The sequence below is a fragment of the Manis pentadactyla genome, chromosome 3 (genome assembly GCF_030020395.1).
Source record: "Manis pentadactyla isolate mManPen7 chromosome 3, mManPen7.hap1, whole genome shotgun sequence".
NCBI lineage: Eukaryota > Metazoa > Chordata > Mammalia > Pholidota > Manidae > Manis > Manis pentadactyla.
Window position 1 is genome coordinate 52,831,945 of NC_080021.1, and position 17,597 is coordinate 52,849,541.

The 17,597-nt window shown below is 38.4% G+C and overlaps 1 protein-coding gene and 1 long non-coding RNA gene across 5 annotated transcripts in view; one reads left to right on the forward strand and one right to left on the reverse strand.

Annotated features, from left to right (window-relative positions):
- Positions 1 to 224: 224 nt before the first annotated feature.
- Positions 225 to 2,181, reverse strand: LOC118932061 (uncharacterized). The gene is made up of 3 exons (XR_005032603.2): positions 2,046 to 2,181; positions 1,297 to 1,367; positions 225 to 550 (listed from the first exon to the last, which is right to left on the reverse strand). It is a non-coding gene; the product is annotated as an uncharacterized LOC118932061 (long non-coding RNA).
- A 60-nt stretch (positions 2,182 to 2,241) lies between these two features.
- RMDN1 (regulator of microtubule dynamics 1) overlaps positions 2,242 to 17,597 on the forward strand; it is a 61,491-nt gene continuing 46,135 nt past the window's right edge. Inside the window, exon 1 of one of the 4 annotated variants that reach the window (XM_036925097.2) lies at positions 2,242 to 2,447. In XM_036925097.2, the coding sequence (XP_036780992.2) occupies positions 2,319 to 2,447 (129 nt within the window). In that variant the 5' untranslated portion in view covers positions 2,242 to 2,318. Of the gene's footprint in view, positions 2,448 to 2,668; positions 2,802 to 17,597 lie in introns of those variants that run through there. The other 3 variants (XM_036925098.2, XM_036925096.2, XM_036925100.2) reach the window with 3 other exon arrangements.

A 17,597-nucleotide genomic window follows, 5' to 3' on the forward strand; every position in this document is an offset into this window, starting at 1 on the left:
TCAAGAGCATGACTGCACAGCTGCAGTCCTGTCTGGGTCACCCAGACAATAGGAACTTGCAAGCCCAAATCAGAGCTCTCAGTAGTCCCTCCCTACTTATCTGGAGTAGAACAGAGAGGGAGTGAAGGCTTTTGTGCTTAAGTCTAGAAAACAGAATGAAATAGCAGATTAACAACGATGCTAATCACTGGAAGAGCACAGAGACAAAATGTAATAAATTGAACAGCAAGAAGCTTTTATTTAAGGCAAAGAGGGCACATTTGAAGAAAGGGGAGTGTGGGCAACCTCAGAGAGGAAGAGCGCTTAAGGGTTTAGGGTTTGGGGTTTTATAAGGCCTTTTGGGCAAGGGTCAGCATAAAACATGATGTATACAAGTGATTCATAATTCCTTTGAAGTTTTCTTAATTCCTTTGAAGTCTTGTCTTAAGAACAGGGTTATTTAGGTGACTGTGTTGGTCCAGATCTCAGCATTCTTTGTCCACATAGGTTTATTTATACTTGGGAGGTTTATCTCCTGTGCTGGTTACAAAGTTACTCAATTGATTTGGGGCTCGAAGAAGAGGAAGAACAGAGTATGGATTAAGTTAAAGAATAAACTGGGCCTTTTTCATAGGCTAAATAGATTTACAATGGCATTATCTAATTGGCAGAATGAAGACATGGGCTGCACTCTGATACTTTCCCTTATTGGGGGAATTGTTTATCTGGGGAATATCTGGACATTCCAAGTCACTCCTGGCCTTCGAAACTTCAACTAATTAATTCTGTGAGTCCTTTCTGGCTCTCTGGTTGTATCTGGTTAACTCTTGAGACTCTTTAGTGGGCTTTACTGGATTTATTCACTCTCCACCCCATTTATGTCAGTCTTTCTAACATTAACAATGAATGTTGGTGAAAAATATGGGGAGTGGGGAGTTTTTGCAACTTATTCTAAGAATCCACAATTTTTTCAAAATGAACAAATTTTCAAATTTCACTCTGGCTGAAATAACGGAAACTCAATTTCAGGTTTATCATGCATCAGTGGTATGAACTTATTATTTAGCACTATTGGGGTAGCTACCAGTGGAAATATGTAAAAATGGTTCCCTCTGGGAGTAAAGACTAAGGTTCAGAAATTGGAAAGAGGCTGTGTTTTCCAAAGTATACTTTAAAAACAAAGAAAATAGAGATATCACTGGCTTATCCTAAAGAAATACGGCAGATTTAACAGGAAGTGGTGCAGGCAGCAATCATACATAGAAGCATTGTACCTGAAGTTAGAAGACATGATTCCAGTCTTCTAATAATACGTACCAGCTATGTGTCCTTGGATAATAAATCTCTTTGAACTACAGTTCTCCTTAATTCACTTGGGATACCAATTACTTCACGGGAAGCAATTCACAAGATCAAAAGAAATAAAATCTATGTGTTAATTCACTATGTAGTATTAAAAGTACTTTAAAAATGAAACTAATTAAAAAAACTATGATTGTCTTCCCATATTGCCTATAAAAATTTTTCATGTAATCCAGATAGTAGTTACTCCATTTGCAGTTTGTGCTTTCACCCGTATCAGTTAAGTAGGATTCAGAGCCTCTTCATTCTCTCCAAAAGAATCGCATGCTGGAGAGAAACAGCATTCTTACCAAGGATTTTGAGGGGAATCCAGAGGTTTTATACCACAAATCCCATAGCGAACAATGGCATCAACTTCCTGTCGAGATGCATCTCCCTAGTCTTAACTAAGATCAGCTTGAGCTTCTCATTCTTTATCTTCTCTAGCTTCTCTCTTCTCCCCCAGAAACTCTTCTGTCTCTCAACCTCTTCCTCTCTCTTCTTACATGAATTAGTTCAATTCTTCCAAGCATTTATTTGAAAATGTCCCCTTTAGTACTAGTTCTCTCCCTGCTTTTGAAGGCAGCAGAGAATCACAAATAACAAATCGTTTTTAATGACAAATCATAAATAACAAATCTTGCATAGGTAACTACCGAGGTCTATTTCTGAGCTTTCAACTTTGTTCTGGTAATTTTTCCTTGCATCAAAACCAGTACAGATACCTCCTAAACAGACCCACAAGCAAATCCTCAGGCAGCAAGCCACCACCTCGTGGTCCCAGCCCACTGGGCGCAGGCGCGTCAGGGTCACCAAGTCCCACCCAATCGCGGTATTTCTCTCCCCCGGAACCCGTGGACCGGAAGCTGAGGAGCGGAAGAGGCGCGGGCGGGGAAGAAGGCGGCCGCGTTGTTCTCGCGAAAGACTGGGGCGCCCTTCGCTCCTCCCGCTCGGCCGCGGCGGGAGGGGTGGGGCGTGGTTCCCACGAGCAGTAGGTGATGGCGCTCGCCGCGAGGCTGTGGTGCTTCCTCCCTTTGGGCCGTGGCGCCGCCGCGGGACCTGGGCTAGCGAGAGGTGTCGCTGGCAAACGCAGGTGGTGCTGTACATGGCGACTCCGCGGCCCTAAGGTATCCCGGCCCTTCTGGCTCCCGCTGCCCACTGCCGGCAGGGCTCCGGCGGCCCTTCCTTCAGGCCTGGCCGCCCCGCGCCACCTTAGGGACTGTGTTGAAGTGAAGAAGAAACTGGGCCAGGTGTGCCTGGAGCGCGCTCGGGACCAAGGGGGACAGGCCCACACCTTTTCGAAAGCCTCCTTTCCTTTGCGAAAATTGGGGTCGGAAAAGGAGTGAGTGCCCCCACTTCATCTTCCCCGAGAATCTGTCTTTTGCCTGCCCATTTTCTGTGAAAATACAAAAATGTACATCCTGTGGGGGGAAAACCTTGGCTGCTGTGAAAATTTTCGTTTTCGTTGATGCCATTTACAGGTACACCTGAGGCTGTCAGTCTACCAGACTGAAAAGTTTGTGGTGTGGTTTTGAGCTATTTAGGTTAAAAAAATTACTTTTGAGTACTTTGTTTTATCTGCACAACCCTGAGGAATAATATTAGGATGTTGGATTGTCGTTCCAATTTCGGTATTTCTGCGTTCGTGGGCATTGGTTTATCTCTGAGAGGGAATTGAAGGGTGAGTGGGCGCTGGTCCATATGCTGTATATCATTTGAACTAAGTATTTCATTATTTTAAACTCTAAAATTCACGTTCTGACCGCCCGCTATGTTCAGTTAATGGGATAAAGGAGCGGAGATAGTAAAGCTTGCAAAGCCAGAACCGTTTCCTCTGACGAGCTTATAGCCAGATGGGGAGGTGTTAGGTGTTAACAAGGCAGAAGGATGGGAGGAGTACTAAGTATGAATTTAGCCTAAAGTTTTTAAAAACTCCATTTTGATAGAGTGATCATAGTTTAGGTAATAATAATAGCTAACATTTATTCAAGGCTTACTACAGAACCTGTATTGTGTTACACATTACCTCATTTAATCTTCATTTACACCGTATGACATAGGAACTGTTATTTTAACCATTTTTTAGAAGAGGAAACTGATATAAGGTTAAATTATGTGCCTAAGTTAAACAGATAGAGATACTGGATATGATGGCAGGAAGGGTATCTCTAGAGCCCATGAGCTGCATATAGCCACTGTGCTAAAATACTGAGAACTAGAGAAACAAGGTAGAAAAGGATAGAAAAATACTAAGATTAGGAGGGAGAAGAAAGACATGTAAACAGTAAAATTCCACTCTGAGCCAATGGCAATAATGAAAATTCATTCCTCCCTCTAGGTACATTGAATTTTTAGGAAGGTGGGAACTATTACCGATTTGGCAGTTATTCACATGTTTTCATAGCCCTTACCATTTCTGTTTTTCTTTTTTCTAGACATTTTTCTTAGCATGTTGTTAATAAATTGAATTGGAGGTATTTATACCCCAGGAGTTTGCAGAGATTAGGCTCTACTTTTGTGTGGCTGAGGAGATTTCATTTTTCTCTTTTTCTGTTTGTAATCTGTATTACAAAACATCCATCTCTGAATGTGAATTTTTCAACAGATTTGTACTGAATGCTTACTGTCAGCAAGGCTCTGTTATTTTAAGCTTTGTGGATATAATGAACATGAGAAACAAACCCTTTTCTCATTGATCTAATAAATTAGAAGGAAGGGTAATTGACTGAGTGAATGTAATGCATGCCAAATGTTAGGAAAAGGGAAGCAAAGTGACACCGACATGACCTTGAAGGGAGGGAGGGGAAAGGGGAGGAATAATTAAGGGGAAGATGAGGACAAAAGGATATTCCAGTAGAGAGTAGTATGATAATAGGCCTTGAGGTAAGAAAAGGTGATGTTTTTGAGCAACTGAAAAGTGTGACTGAAGTGGGGAGTGGGAGAATACTAAGGCTGAAAAGCGAGTACCAGTTTATTGTTTATCTATTACTGCGTAACAAATTTCGCAAAATTTGATGGCTTGAACAAAAAATGTTAATTTTTTTGCTTAAGATATTTTTTATTGAAGTATAGTTGATATACAATGTTATATTTGTTTCAAGTATACAAAATAGTGATTGGACAGTTATAAACATCACTAAATCCTCACCCTAACTAGTGTAGTTACTGTCAACATAGAAAGATGTTGCAGAGCTATTGACTATATTCTCTGTGCTATATTAACAAATTTTATCATCTCATGGTTTTTCTTGTGTAGAAATCAGGTTAAGGCTGAGCTGGGTGCCTCTAGCTGAAGGTCTCTCATAACGTTGAATCAAACTTCAGCTGCTGAGGTCTCTTTTGAAGGATCAAGTTAGAAGTAGAGGGAAAGTTCTGCTTCCCAGCTCACCATGTGGGCAGGTCTTTGTCTCTTAACAGGAAGGCTTTTTAACAGTGCTGTCCCAAGACAGAGCTGCTAAATTCCTCCAGAACTGGCACGCAAGGAGAAAACCACAGTTTGTCAAATATGGAGGTCATAGTCTTTTTATAACTTAATCTCAGAAATGAATAACACCTCTTAATTTTTGCATGTTCTGTTTCTTACAAGGAGGTCTGTAAGTCCAGCCTACATCTAAGGGAAGGAGATTACACAAGGGAGTGAATATCAGAAGGCAAGGATCATTGGGGGCCATTTTATTTATTTATAACTTGAGATATAATTTACATAACATTAGTTTCAGTTGTACAACATAATAATTCAATATTGCTATATGTTGTGAAATGATCACCACAATAAGTCGATCCATCTCCACACAGCTACAAAATTTTTTTACTTGTGATGATATTTAAGATTTTGAGACTTAAGATATTATTTGTATGTCTTTCTCTGTCTGATTTCACTTAGCATAATGCCCTCAGGGACAATCCATGTTGTCACAAATGGCAAGATTTCCTTCTCTTTTATAAAAGGCTGAATAGCAATCCTTTGCTTACATACACACACCACTTTTTTTTTAATCGAATTATTGATGGACATGTAGGTTGCTTCTAAACTTTGGCTGTTGTAAATAATAACCTTCAACATGAGAGTGCATATATCCTTTTTAATTAGTATTTTTGTTTCCTTTTCCAGAAACAGAATTGCTGGATCATATGGTAATTCTATTCTTAATTTTTTGAATAACCTCCATACTATTTTCCATAGTGGCTGCACCAATTTACATTCCCACCAAGAGGGCACAACAGTTACCTTTTCTCTACATCCTTGCCAACACTTGCTATTGCTTGTCTTTTTCATAGTAGCCATTCTAACAAGTGTGAGGTGATAGCTCATGCATTTTTTAAATTAAGGTATCATTTATATACACTCTTGTGAAGGTTTCACATGAAAAACAATGTGGTTACTACATTCACCCATATTATTGAGTCTCCCCATGCAGTCACTGTCCATCAGTGTAGTAAGAAGCCACAGAGTCACTACTTGTCCTCTGTGCTACACTGTCTTCCCCATGATTCCCACCATACCATGTGTACTAATCATAATACCCCTCAATCCCCTTCTCCCTCCCTCCCCACCTGCCTTCCTCCACCTCTCTCCTTTGGTAACTGCTAGGCCCTTGGAGTCTGAGTATGCCTCTGTTTTGCTCCTTCAGTTTTGCTTCATCTATACTCCACAAATGAGGGAAATCATTTGATACTTGTCTTTCTCCGCCTGGCTTATTTCACTGAGCATAATGCTCTCCAGCTCCATCCATGTTGTTGCACATGATAGGATTTGTTTGTTTCTTATAGCTGAATAATATTCCATTGCTTATATGTACCACATCATCTTTATCCATTCATCTTCTGATGGACACTGAGGTTGCTTCCATATCTTGGCTATTGTAAAAAGTGCTGCAATAAACATAGGGGTGCATATATCTTTTTTAATCTGAAAATTTGAGTATATTCCTAGGAGTTGAATTCCCGGGTCAAATGGTACTTCTACTTTTAGTTTTCTGAGGAACCTCTGTACTGCGCTCTATAATGGTTGAACTAGTTTACATTCCCACCAGCAGTGTAGGAGGGTTCCCCTTTCTCCGCATCCTCCAGCATTTTTTGTTTCTAGTCTTTTGGATGTTGGCCATCCTAACTGATGTGAGGTGATATCTCACTGTGGTTTTAATTTGCAGTTATTTCCCTGATAATTAGCGATGTGGAGCATCTTTTTATGTGCCTGTTGGCCATTTGAATTTCTTTGGAGAACTGTCTGTATATCCTCTGCCCATATTTTTTTTCCTCTGCCCATTTTTTAATCGGGTTATTTGCTTTTTGGTTGTTGAGGTGCGTGAGCTCTTTATATATTTTGGATGTCAATGCCTTGTCAGGTACGTCATTTATGAATATATTCTCTCATACTGTAGGATGCCTTTTTGTTCTACTGATGGTGCCCTTTGCTGTACAGAAGCTTTTTAGTTTGATATCGTCCCACTTGTTCATTTTTGCTTTTGTTTCCATTGCCTGAGGAGATATGTTCATGAAAAAGTTGCTCATGTTTATATTCAAGAGAGTTGTGTCGATGTTTTCTTCTAAGAATTTTATGGTTTCATGACTTACATTCAGGTCTTTGATCCATTTCGAGTTTACTTTTAGGTATGGAGTTAGACAGTAATCCAGTTTCATTCTCTTATATATAGCTGTCCAGTTTTGCCAACACCAGCTGTTGAAGAGGCTGTCATTTCCCCATTGTATGTCCATGGCACCTTTATATCATATATTAATTGGCCATATATGTGTGGTTTTATATCTAGGCTATTTTGTTTCATTGATGTGTGGCGCTCTGTTCTTGTGCCAGTGCCAAATTTTCTTGAATACTGTGGCTTTGTAATAGAGCTCAGAGTTAGGTAGCATAATCCCTCCAGCTTTATTCTTCCTTCTCAGGATTGCTTTGGCTGGCTATTTGAGGTCTTTTGTAGTTTCATATGAATTTTAGAACTATTTCTTCAAGTTCATTGGAGAATGCTGTCAGTATTTTGATAGTGATTGCATTAAATCTGTAGATTGTTTTAGGCAGGATGGCCATTTTGACAATATTAATTCTTCCTATCCAAGAGCATGGGATGAATTTCCATTTTTTAGTGTGCTCTGTAATTTTTCTTAAGAGTGTCTTGTAGTTTCCAGGGTATAGGTCTTTCACTTCCTTGCTGAGGTTTATTCCTAGGTATTTTATTCTTTTTGAAGCAACTGTGAATGCAATTGTTTTCCTGATTTCTCTTTCTGCTAGTTCATCATTAGTGTATAGGAAAGCAACAGATTTCTGTGTATTAATTTTGTATCCTGCAACTTTGCTGAATTCATATATTAGTTCTAGTAGTTTTGGAGTGGATTCTTTATAGATTTTTCAGTACAATACTGCAAATAGTGACAGTTTGACTTATTCTTTACCAATCTAGATGCCTTGTATTTCTTTTTTTTGTCTGATTGCTGTGGCCAGGACCTCCAGTACTATGTTGAATAATAGTTGGGAGAGTGGGCATCCCTGTCTTGTTCCCAATCTTAGAGGAAAAGGTTTCAGTTTCGTGCTGTTAAGTATGATGTTGGCTGTGGGTTTGTTGTATATGGCCTTTCTTATGTTGAGGTATTTGCTTTCTATACCCATTTTGTTGAGAATTTTTATCATGAATGGATGTTGAATTTTGTCAGATGCTTTTCAGCATCTGTGGAGATCATGTGATTTTTGCCCTTTTTATTGATGTAGTGGATGATGTTTATGGACTTTCGAATGTTGTACCATCCTTGCATCCCGGGATGAATCCCACTTGGTAATGATGTATGATCCTCTTGATGTACTTTTGAAATTGGTTTGCTAATATGTTGTTGAATATTTTTGCATCTATGCTTATCAGGGATATTGGTCTGTAATTTTTTTTGTGTGTAGTGTCTTTGCCTGGTTTGGTATTAGAGTGATGCTGGATTAATAGAATACGTTTGGAAGTATTCTTTCCTCTTCTATTTTTTGGAAAACTTTAAGGAGAATGGGTATTATGTCTTCTCTAAATGTCTGATAAAATTCAGTGGTGAAGCCATCTGGTCCGGTGGTTTTGTTCTTGGGTAGTTTTACATATATTCTTGTATGTGATTCAATTTAATTGATGGTGATTGGTCTGTTGAAATTTTCTGTTTCTTCCTGGGTCAGTCTTGGAAGGTTGTATTTTTCTAGAAAGTTGTTTATTTCTTCTTGGTTATCCAGTAGCATATAATCTTTCATAGTATTCTCTAATAATTCTTTGTATTTCTGTGGTGTTCGTTGTGATTTTTCCATTCTCATTTCCGATTCTGTTTATGTGTGTAGATTCTCTTTTTCTTGATAAGTCTGGCTAGGTTTTATCTATTTTGTTTATTTTCTCAAAGAACCAGCTTTTGGTTTCATTGATTCTATTGTTTTTTTCTTCTCAATTTTGTTTATTTCTTCTCTGATCTTTATTATGTCCCTCCATCTACTGACTTTGGGCCTCATTTGTTCTTCTTTTTCTTGTTTCACTAATTGTGAATTTAGACTGGTCCTTTGGGATTGTTCTTCCTTCTTTAAATAGGCCTGAACTGCTATATATTTTCCTCTTAGAACTGCCTTTGCTGTGTCCCACAGAAGTTGGGGCATTGCACTGTTATTTTTATTTGTCTCCATATATTGCTTGATCTGTGTTTTAATTTCGTCATTGATCCATTGATTATTTAGGACCACGTTGTTAAGCCTCCATGTGTTTGTGAACCTTTTTGTTTTCTTTGTACAATTTATTTCTAGTTTCATACCTTTGTAATCTGAGAAGTTGGTTGGTACAATTTCAGTCTTTTGAATTTGCTGAGGCTCTTTTTGTGGCCTTGTATGTGATCTCTTCTGCAAAATGTTCCATGTGCACTTGAGAAGAATGTGTATCCTGCTGCTTTTGGGTGGAGTGTTCTAGAGATGTCTGTTCTAATGTGTTGTTCAGTGCCTCTGTCTCCTTACTTATTTTCTGTCTGGTTAATCTGTCCTTTGGAGAGAGTGGTGTGTTGAAGTCTCCTAAAATGAAAGTATTGCATTCGATTTCCCCATTTAATTCTATTAGTATTTGTTGTGCATATTTGGGTACTCCTATGTTGGGTGCATAGATATTTATAATGCTTATATCTTCTGGTTGAACTAACTCCTTTATTATTATATAATGTCCTTCTTTGTCTCTTGTTACTTTCTTTCTTTTGAAATCTGTTTTATCTTATACAAGTATTGCAACTCCTGCTTTTTTCTCCCTCTTTTTGCATGAAATATCTTTTTCCATCCTTTCACTTTTAGTCTATGTATGTCTTTGGGTTTGAAGTGTGTCTCTTGTAGGCAGTATGTGGATGGGTCTACAACAGTCTGTTTTAAGGTGATAACGTAAATTCAAATGCCTTCTAAAGCTCAACATTTTTATACCCCTTCCTCCAGATTTTATGTTCTTGGTGTCATTATTTATTTTTATCCTGTAAATCTGTTATTTATGGTACTGACAGTTACTTTTACTTTTGTATTTTAACCTTCATGCTACTTTTTACAGTATTATCTCACCACAACATCATTCTTATTTTACTATATATTCATCTTTTCTAATGAGATGTATACTTTCATATGTTTTCCTGTTACTGTTAATACCTTTCATTTCGATTAAAGAATTCCCTTTAATATTTCTTGTAAGGCTGTTGAAGTGATGTTGAACTCTGTTAGATTTTTTTTGGAAAGTGCCTTATCTCTCTTTAAAATCTGAAGGTCAACTTTGCCAGGTAGAATATTCTTGAATGGAAGTTTTTTCTTTCAGCCCTTTGAATATATCATGCAACTCCATTCTGGCTTGCAAAGTTTCTTCTGAAATATGTGCTGATAGTCTTGTTGGGGGTTGGGGGATTCCCTTGTACATAAGTTGATTTTCTCTTGCTGCTTTTAAGATTCTCTCCTGTCTTTAACTTTTGACACTTTAACTGTAATGTTTCTTGGTGTACATCTCATCTTTTTTTGAACTCTCTGGGCTTCCTGGTTCTGGCTGTCTTTGTTTTTCTGGTTAGGGAAGTTTTCACCCATTGTTCAAGTAGGTATTCTGACCATTTTTCTCTCTCTTCCTCTGGGACACCTCTGTTAGAAATGTTGGTCTGCTTGATGTTGTCCTGGAAATCCCTTAAGCTATCTGCAGTTTTTTTCATTCTTTTGTTTCTTTTTGCTGCTCTCATTGGATGAGTTCCAGTACCCCTGGCTGAGTTTACTGATACTTTCTTCCACTCCATCTGATCTGCTTTTAAATCTGTTTGGTATTTTCTTGTATTTTCTCTTTGTTGAAATTCTTTGTTTATCCATTCTAGCTAAGTGAGCATTGTTATGACCATTATTTTGAACTGCTTAGGTAAGTCAGTTATCATTAGGATCTTTTTCTGAGGTTTTATTATGTTCTTTCATTTGTAGTGTGTTCCTCTGTTTCTTCATTTTCCTTGATTTTCTGTGTTGATTTCTATGCATTAGATAAAAATCCACAGTTCCCAGTCTTGAATGGGTGGCTTCATGAAAGAGATGACTTACCATTCAGCCTTGCACTAGCTTTTGGTGTCTCTCTAACCTTTTTCATTGTTAAAGCAGCCTACTTTATCCTTGACTCCCAATATTTGAGTGTGTGTCAGGAGATGTCAGTGTTGCAAAGGGGAGGATTTCAGTCAGCAGTAAAACTGAGACTGATTGGAAGCCAGGCCCTCAGCTTTTAAAATATGCAGCAGCTTTTAAAGTATGCAGATCTCTTTTTCAGGGAAGATGGGAGATGGGTATTTCTGTCTACTCCCTTTGCATTGAGCCCTGGGATGACAGCCAGTTATGCACTGTTTCATTGTTTGTTTCCACTCCATTAAACACAAGCCCTGCTTGCCCCCAGAGCAGCCTAAGGATGTTTTCTCTGTGGCAGCCCCCAAAACCAGTGAGCCAAATGCATATACAAGCTCCATTTTTGGAGACACTGTCAGCCTGGGGCAGGGTAGAGGAAGAATACAAAAGTGGCACCCACCAGCCTCCCCAGTCTCTGGAGAGGAGTGTAATTATTCCCTAGTTGTGTTTTTAATTAGAAACCTGCCCTTCTGGCCATAACTGTGAAGATAAGTAATAGTCCTCTTTCACAGAAAGTCTGGGGTGCATTTTCATCTGCTCTCTCTATACAGTGTGCTGGTTGGCTGGGAGTGGAGCTGAGTGCTGGTTAAAAACTGTTTTAGTTTTTGTTAGAACCCTATAGGACCCATGAATGTAAGCCATTTGCAACAAGCGCTAGGTGATCAAGGGATGTCCCTTGGTGACCGCTGCAAAAACCAGGACATCAGAAGTGTGCATAAGGTCCTTTTCGGGAGATACTAGTGACCTGGAGTATTGCAGAGGCAGAGTGTGATAGTACCCCCACTCTAAAATATCTGGAGAAGGTCTCGAGGCCCTGTAATTCTAGGCTGGAGGAGGTTCCTAGCTTCAGAGAAGTTCACTCTGGAATTGGTGATACTGAAAAATGATAGTAGACTATTTTGGGGTAAAAGGTCTTAACACCAAGCTTTAGTCTTATGGCAAGTTGAGTGCTAGAATCCCATCTGCATCCAGCAAGTCTGAATGCAGCACGTCCGTCTGTCTCTGCCTGTGCTCCAGTCTCTGTCCTGAGCATGGGGCAGAGCTCTATATAGCAATACAGGTAGTAATGGCTTATTTCCAGCACATGTGCAAGCATGCACCTGTGCAGTAGGCTAAGTTTTGCATCATTGCCTATGCATAGTGGGCAAGTAGATTAGGATCAGGTGAGGATCTTCACCATGGAACTTCCATTTTCCCTACAGGCCCCTGGATGTGTGTTAAATTAGATGCCTGGCCATCAGGCTGAAATTTTAAGATAAGCAAATGAGCCTCTTTCACAGAAAGTTTGGACACTTTTCAGTTGGCTGCCTTTGTGCTGGGCTCTGGGGTGGATGAATCTGCACAAGTTCTTTAAGAGTTAAAGCTTTCAAGGTCTCATTGATGTAAGACCTATTTGGCTTCCTGAGCTAGATGTTTTGGGGGCTTTTTGCTCAGGTGTAGGTCTTAAAAAAGTCAGAATACTCAATACGGGGTTCAGACTCTTTGCTTCTCAGGGAGAAGCTTGGGGCTGTGAGTTCTTTCCCCACTGTGGGTTGCCACACCAGGATGAAGTTTATGGCAAGATTTGTCTCATTTGCTCCTCCCTATTTTGATGTGGGTTTTTTCTTGTTTGCCTGATGTACAGAATCAGTTTTTAGGTTTTCTTTCAGAGTTTGATACGTAGCTGTAGATTTATTGTGTCTGTGTGATGAAGTGTGTTCAGACCCTTGATCACCATCTTGAGCTGGAGCCTATTGCAGGAGGTGGGGAGTACATTTTAGAGGCTGCCTACCACAGTCAGATTCTGAAAACCTTGTAAACCATGTTAAATATTTCTGATTTTATTCAAAAGATACTAGTAAGCCATGAGAGAATTTCAAACAGGGAAGTCATTTGATCATATTTGTGTAAAAAATTACTTTGTCTGGTGTCAGAATGGGTAGGCTAGAGTGGATGGTGGAGACCAGATAAGAGATTATTGCTGCCAGGCGGAGAATGACAACTACCAAATGATTTTCCTCATTTGTGGAGTATAACAACAAAGCAAAACTGAAGGAACAAAACAGCAGCAGACTGACTCCAAGAAGGGACTAGCGGTTACCAAAGGGGAGGGGTGGGGGAGCGTGGGTGGGGAGGGAGAGAGAAGGGGATTTGGAGGCATATTATGATTGGTACACATGGTATGGGGGGGATCACAGGGAAGACAGTGTAGCACAGAGAAGACAAGTAGTGACTCTGTGCCATTTTACTATGCTGATGGACAGAGACTGTAATGGGGTATGGGTGGAGGGACTTGATAATATGGGTGAATGTAGTAACCACAGTGTTTTTCATGTGAAACCTTCATAAGAGTGTGTATCAATGATAATTCAATAAAAAAATTAAAAATATATATTTTAATGGCACAGTCAAGCCCCATTTCTTGGACTGTATCTTAGCTTTCTTCCCCCACTGTATGTATATAAGGCAAGCCACATACCCAGTTTTAAGTATTTTAGAAGTGGGATTTAAGAAAGGAAAAGGAAACAGGTGAAATTAATTTATTAATATATTTTATTTGATCTAACATGCCCAAACATTATCATTTAAGTTTGCAATCAATATAAAAAGTATTAACCAGTTATTTTAAATACTTTGTTGTTGGTGGTGGTCTAAGTGTTTGAAATCCACTTATGGCACATCTCTATTCAGACTAGCCACATTTCAAGCACTCAAAAGCCAAATGTGGCTGGTGGCCTCCATACTAAATAGCACACACCTAGACAGTAAGGATGTTTACCGTTTACCCTTTTTTATAAATTTCAAGAGAGAGATTGGACAAGACTCACCAGTGACCCAGTGACTATTACAATATGAAGTAAGTATGTCAAAAAGTTATCTCTTACAATTTGTCTGAGTTTGTCTCTTAAAAATTTGTTAGTTTTCAGAAATTTTTCTTTTTTCTGCTGTCTGTGAGACTCCACCTCCTGTTTCATCTTGTCGGATTTCTGCCCCCTCTGCCTTCCACAAACTCATGCTTTGTCTTTATACAGTCCATTTGCAGTGTGGACTCCTTTAGTCTTTTTAGTGTCCTGTTCCTTTTCCCTATGTATGGAATAGGCTAACTTCAAATCTGTAAACTGAACAGCCCCATTTCTTGGACTGTATCTTGGCTTTCTTCCCCCACTGTATAATCCTATTAATTTTCTTTCTTTTTTCAAGTCAGTCTTCCTACTCTCTTGGGGTGCTCTTGGAAATGTTCTGTGTCCTGTTCAGAGTCAAGCCTTCCTTTTAATTTTGTCCATCAGAAATAGAAGAAAATATAAACAACCTAAAAAGTGGAAAGCACATTAAATAATGTCTTTTAAAGTGTTATTATCTTTCCTTTAAATTTTTTAAAAATCCTTTATTCCAAAATGATTATTCTTTGTAGTTTTCTCCAGTGCTACATTTTGCATTCCAAGCATAGTATATACACATTGAGATATTATTTCACACCTCACTTATTGAACAAAAGCAGTATTTTAAAAGTTTACCTTTTTCAAGCTTCCAAAGTTATGCACCCAAAAATGTTAGTGATTATGAAATTCCAAACCACACTGCAAGGATACCAGTTAAAAGTACCAAAGGAAATGGCAGCTGATGATCCTTCCACCCAAAGAACTAGATTCATAATGAAGAGATCCACAAAGATGACACTAGGGAGGGAAAGTCATAAGAAAACAATATCCTTTCAGGAAAATGCTACAAACATATTTGATGCAAATGTTGGAATATTCCTTTGGTTAGAAGGATATAATAAATTACAAGGTCATACCCTAGAAGAATATTAAAACACAACATGCAAACCCAGTCACTGACCTGGGACTTAAACCATGTAATACCATATAAGAAGGTATCAGTTTATTACAGGACCTAATTTCCACATCCTTCTCACCTTTGCACCTCCAGAGTCTAGCAGCAAATAAGGCATGGAGAAATATACCATGGAAAAACTCAGTAGGCAATATACTGAACACAAGTAAGAAAATGCACATATTAAAAATAGAGTTTAGAATCTTACACTGAAATGGGCTATAAGAAGGCTCAAGTCAGACAAGTACTCATTTAAAACAAAGAGTTTTAAATTAGTTGCTCAACTAAGAGGGTATTATGTTCAGTGAAATAAGTCAGGCGGAGGAAGACAGGTACCAAAATGATTTCACTGTGTGTGGAGTATAACAACAAAGTGAAACTGAAAGAACAAAACAGCAGCAGACTCAGAGACTCTAGGAAGGGACTTAGTGGTTATTAAAGGGGAGGGGCTGGGGAAGGAAGAAGGGGATTAAGGGGCACTATAATTTGCAATCACAATATAGGTAGGTCACAGGGAAGGCCAGTACAGCACAGAGAAGACAAGTAATGACTATAGCATCTTACAACTCTGATGGACAGTGAAGGCAGTGGGGTGTGTGTGGGGGACTTGATAATATGGGTGAATGTTGTAACCATAATGTTGCTCATGTGAAACCTTCATAAGATTGTATATCAATAATGCCTTAATAAAAAAATTAAAAATTTTTAAAATTAAAAAAAAAGATTGTTATAGGACAGGTGAAAAATGTAGTGGTTTGAGTTTTAGCGGTAACCATGGAAATGGAAATAAGTTTACATCCTTAATATTTGAATAAATCCACTTATCAGACTTAAAAGATAGCTTTGGTGTAGGAATTGAAGGAATTAAGGAAGATTCTTAGGTTTCTAGCTAGAAAAGAGGATGGGTGGTGTTATTTACTGGAAAAGTACTGCAGAAAGCAATTTTGTGGTAAAGGAGGAGATGAGTTATGTTTTGGTTTAATTAAGGTGAAGGTGATGATTGACATGGAATAGACGTAATTTGATAGGTTCTGGTATTCACCTGACTTGAATAAAGACTGAAAATACAATTTCAGAAGACTTCAGCATAGCTGTGGTAGTGGTTTTGAGTACTTAATAGTAAAGTGAGAAGGCTAGAACCTATCAAGGAAGAATTCCAACATTTTAAGAGAGGAGGAGCTGGCCGGAAGTTATGAGGAAAACCGAGAGATGGTGGTGAGACATTCTTTTCCATCTAGTGATAAGTTTGTATTTTTAATTTCTTCTAGCTTGAAGTTAGTATTATCTGTGTTGAAGAAAAGACATATCTAAGAGATAGCTTGATTCTTTTGTTTAACAAATATTTTTTGAGAATTGATTATATGAAAGGCATTGTGCTGAGTATTGGAGATACAAGGTGAATTGGTACATTTTAGCTGTATCAGTCTCAGAAGTTGTTAACTAGCTCCTTGAAGGTATCACTGAGTCCTGATTCTTTTAACTGATAATTTTTGGTTCCAGAAACATGAGTTTTATCTATTTTCCTAGAAATGTGTAGAGAGTTAATTCATACTAACCAGACATAAGAGTCCAGCTGGTAAACTTTCACTATATTAATTTACAGTGAAAAATATAAATGTCAGCTGCCCAACAGTGCATTTTCTCCCCTCTGAAAAAGCCAGAATATTGTTTATTGAGCATGATATCGACAAGTTGAACACTCTAAATATATAGTTTCTTCAAGATATAATAGTCTGTGTAAACTTTTCAACTATGTGATATACCTGCCAGAGCAATAGGTAAGTAGACTCATTGATAAAATCGTATCAGTCTTTTTCTCTTCTTTTTCCAGGTACGGCTACCAAACCATGCACAAACACCCACAGTTACAGCTTCTTCCCTTACCCTATCTTGCTTCTCTTTGGTAAATACAAATAAATTCAGAAAATTATATGTTAAAAATGTGACGGTGCCAAATTTAGTTTTACTATTTTGTCATTGATTTGTTTTGAATCCAGTTGTCTGCAGTATCTTGACTAGTCATGCTCAAGTAAGCATATAAACCCCTCAGGAAATTGGAACATGTTGGATTCCTCATTCCTACCGTAGATACATATGAGAAGTTAAAATGTGGATCAGATGTGGGTTGTGAGACAGAATTGAAAATGACTTCAAGGTTGGTTGGTTTTTTAAAATGTGATTAACTAGAATAGTGTTGCCTTTGACTGTGAAAGGAAAAACTGTAAGAGGAATGGATTTGAGGGAAACAATAGATGTTCTGGCTGATAAACTTGAGATGATGCCTGTTATGCTTCATGTGAGGACTGATGTTGATTAGGCAGCTAAATATACGATTCTCAAGGTTAGAGGAGTCATTCTGACTTTAGGTTACATTTGCATGTTTTGGGCATTGTTGATGATATTTAAAGCCATGAAATGAAATGAGAGCACTGCATAGAGAAAAGATCTGGGACTAAGCCCAGGACATACATAGGCAGTGAAGTATTGGAAATGAGGAGCCAACAAAAGAGAAGGAGCAGTTAGAGGAAATTCAGGGGAGTAGTATTCTAAAAACCAAGCGAAGAGTGTTTAAAGAGTGAGAGAGCAAGCACAGCAAGTGCTGAAGAAAGGGACTGGATGGATTACAGAGGCAGGAGGAAATTAAGGGGGCAGTCTTGATTTGTGATGGTGATAGTTTTATGGGTTTATACATAAGTTCATAAATTGTACATGTTCTTGATTTGTGATGGTGATAGTTTTATGGGTTTATACATAAGTTCATAAATTGTACATGTTATTTATGTGCAGTTTATTGCATGTCACTTATATCTCAGTACAGCTCTTCTTAAAAAATTTAATATCCATTTGTTATTTT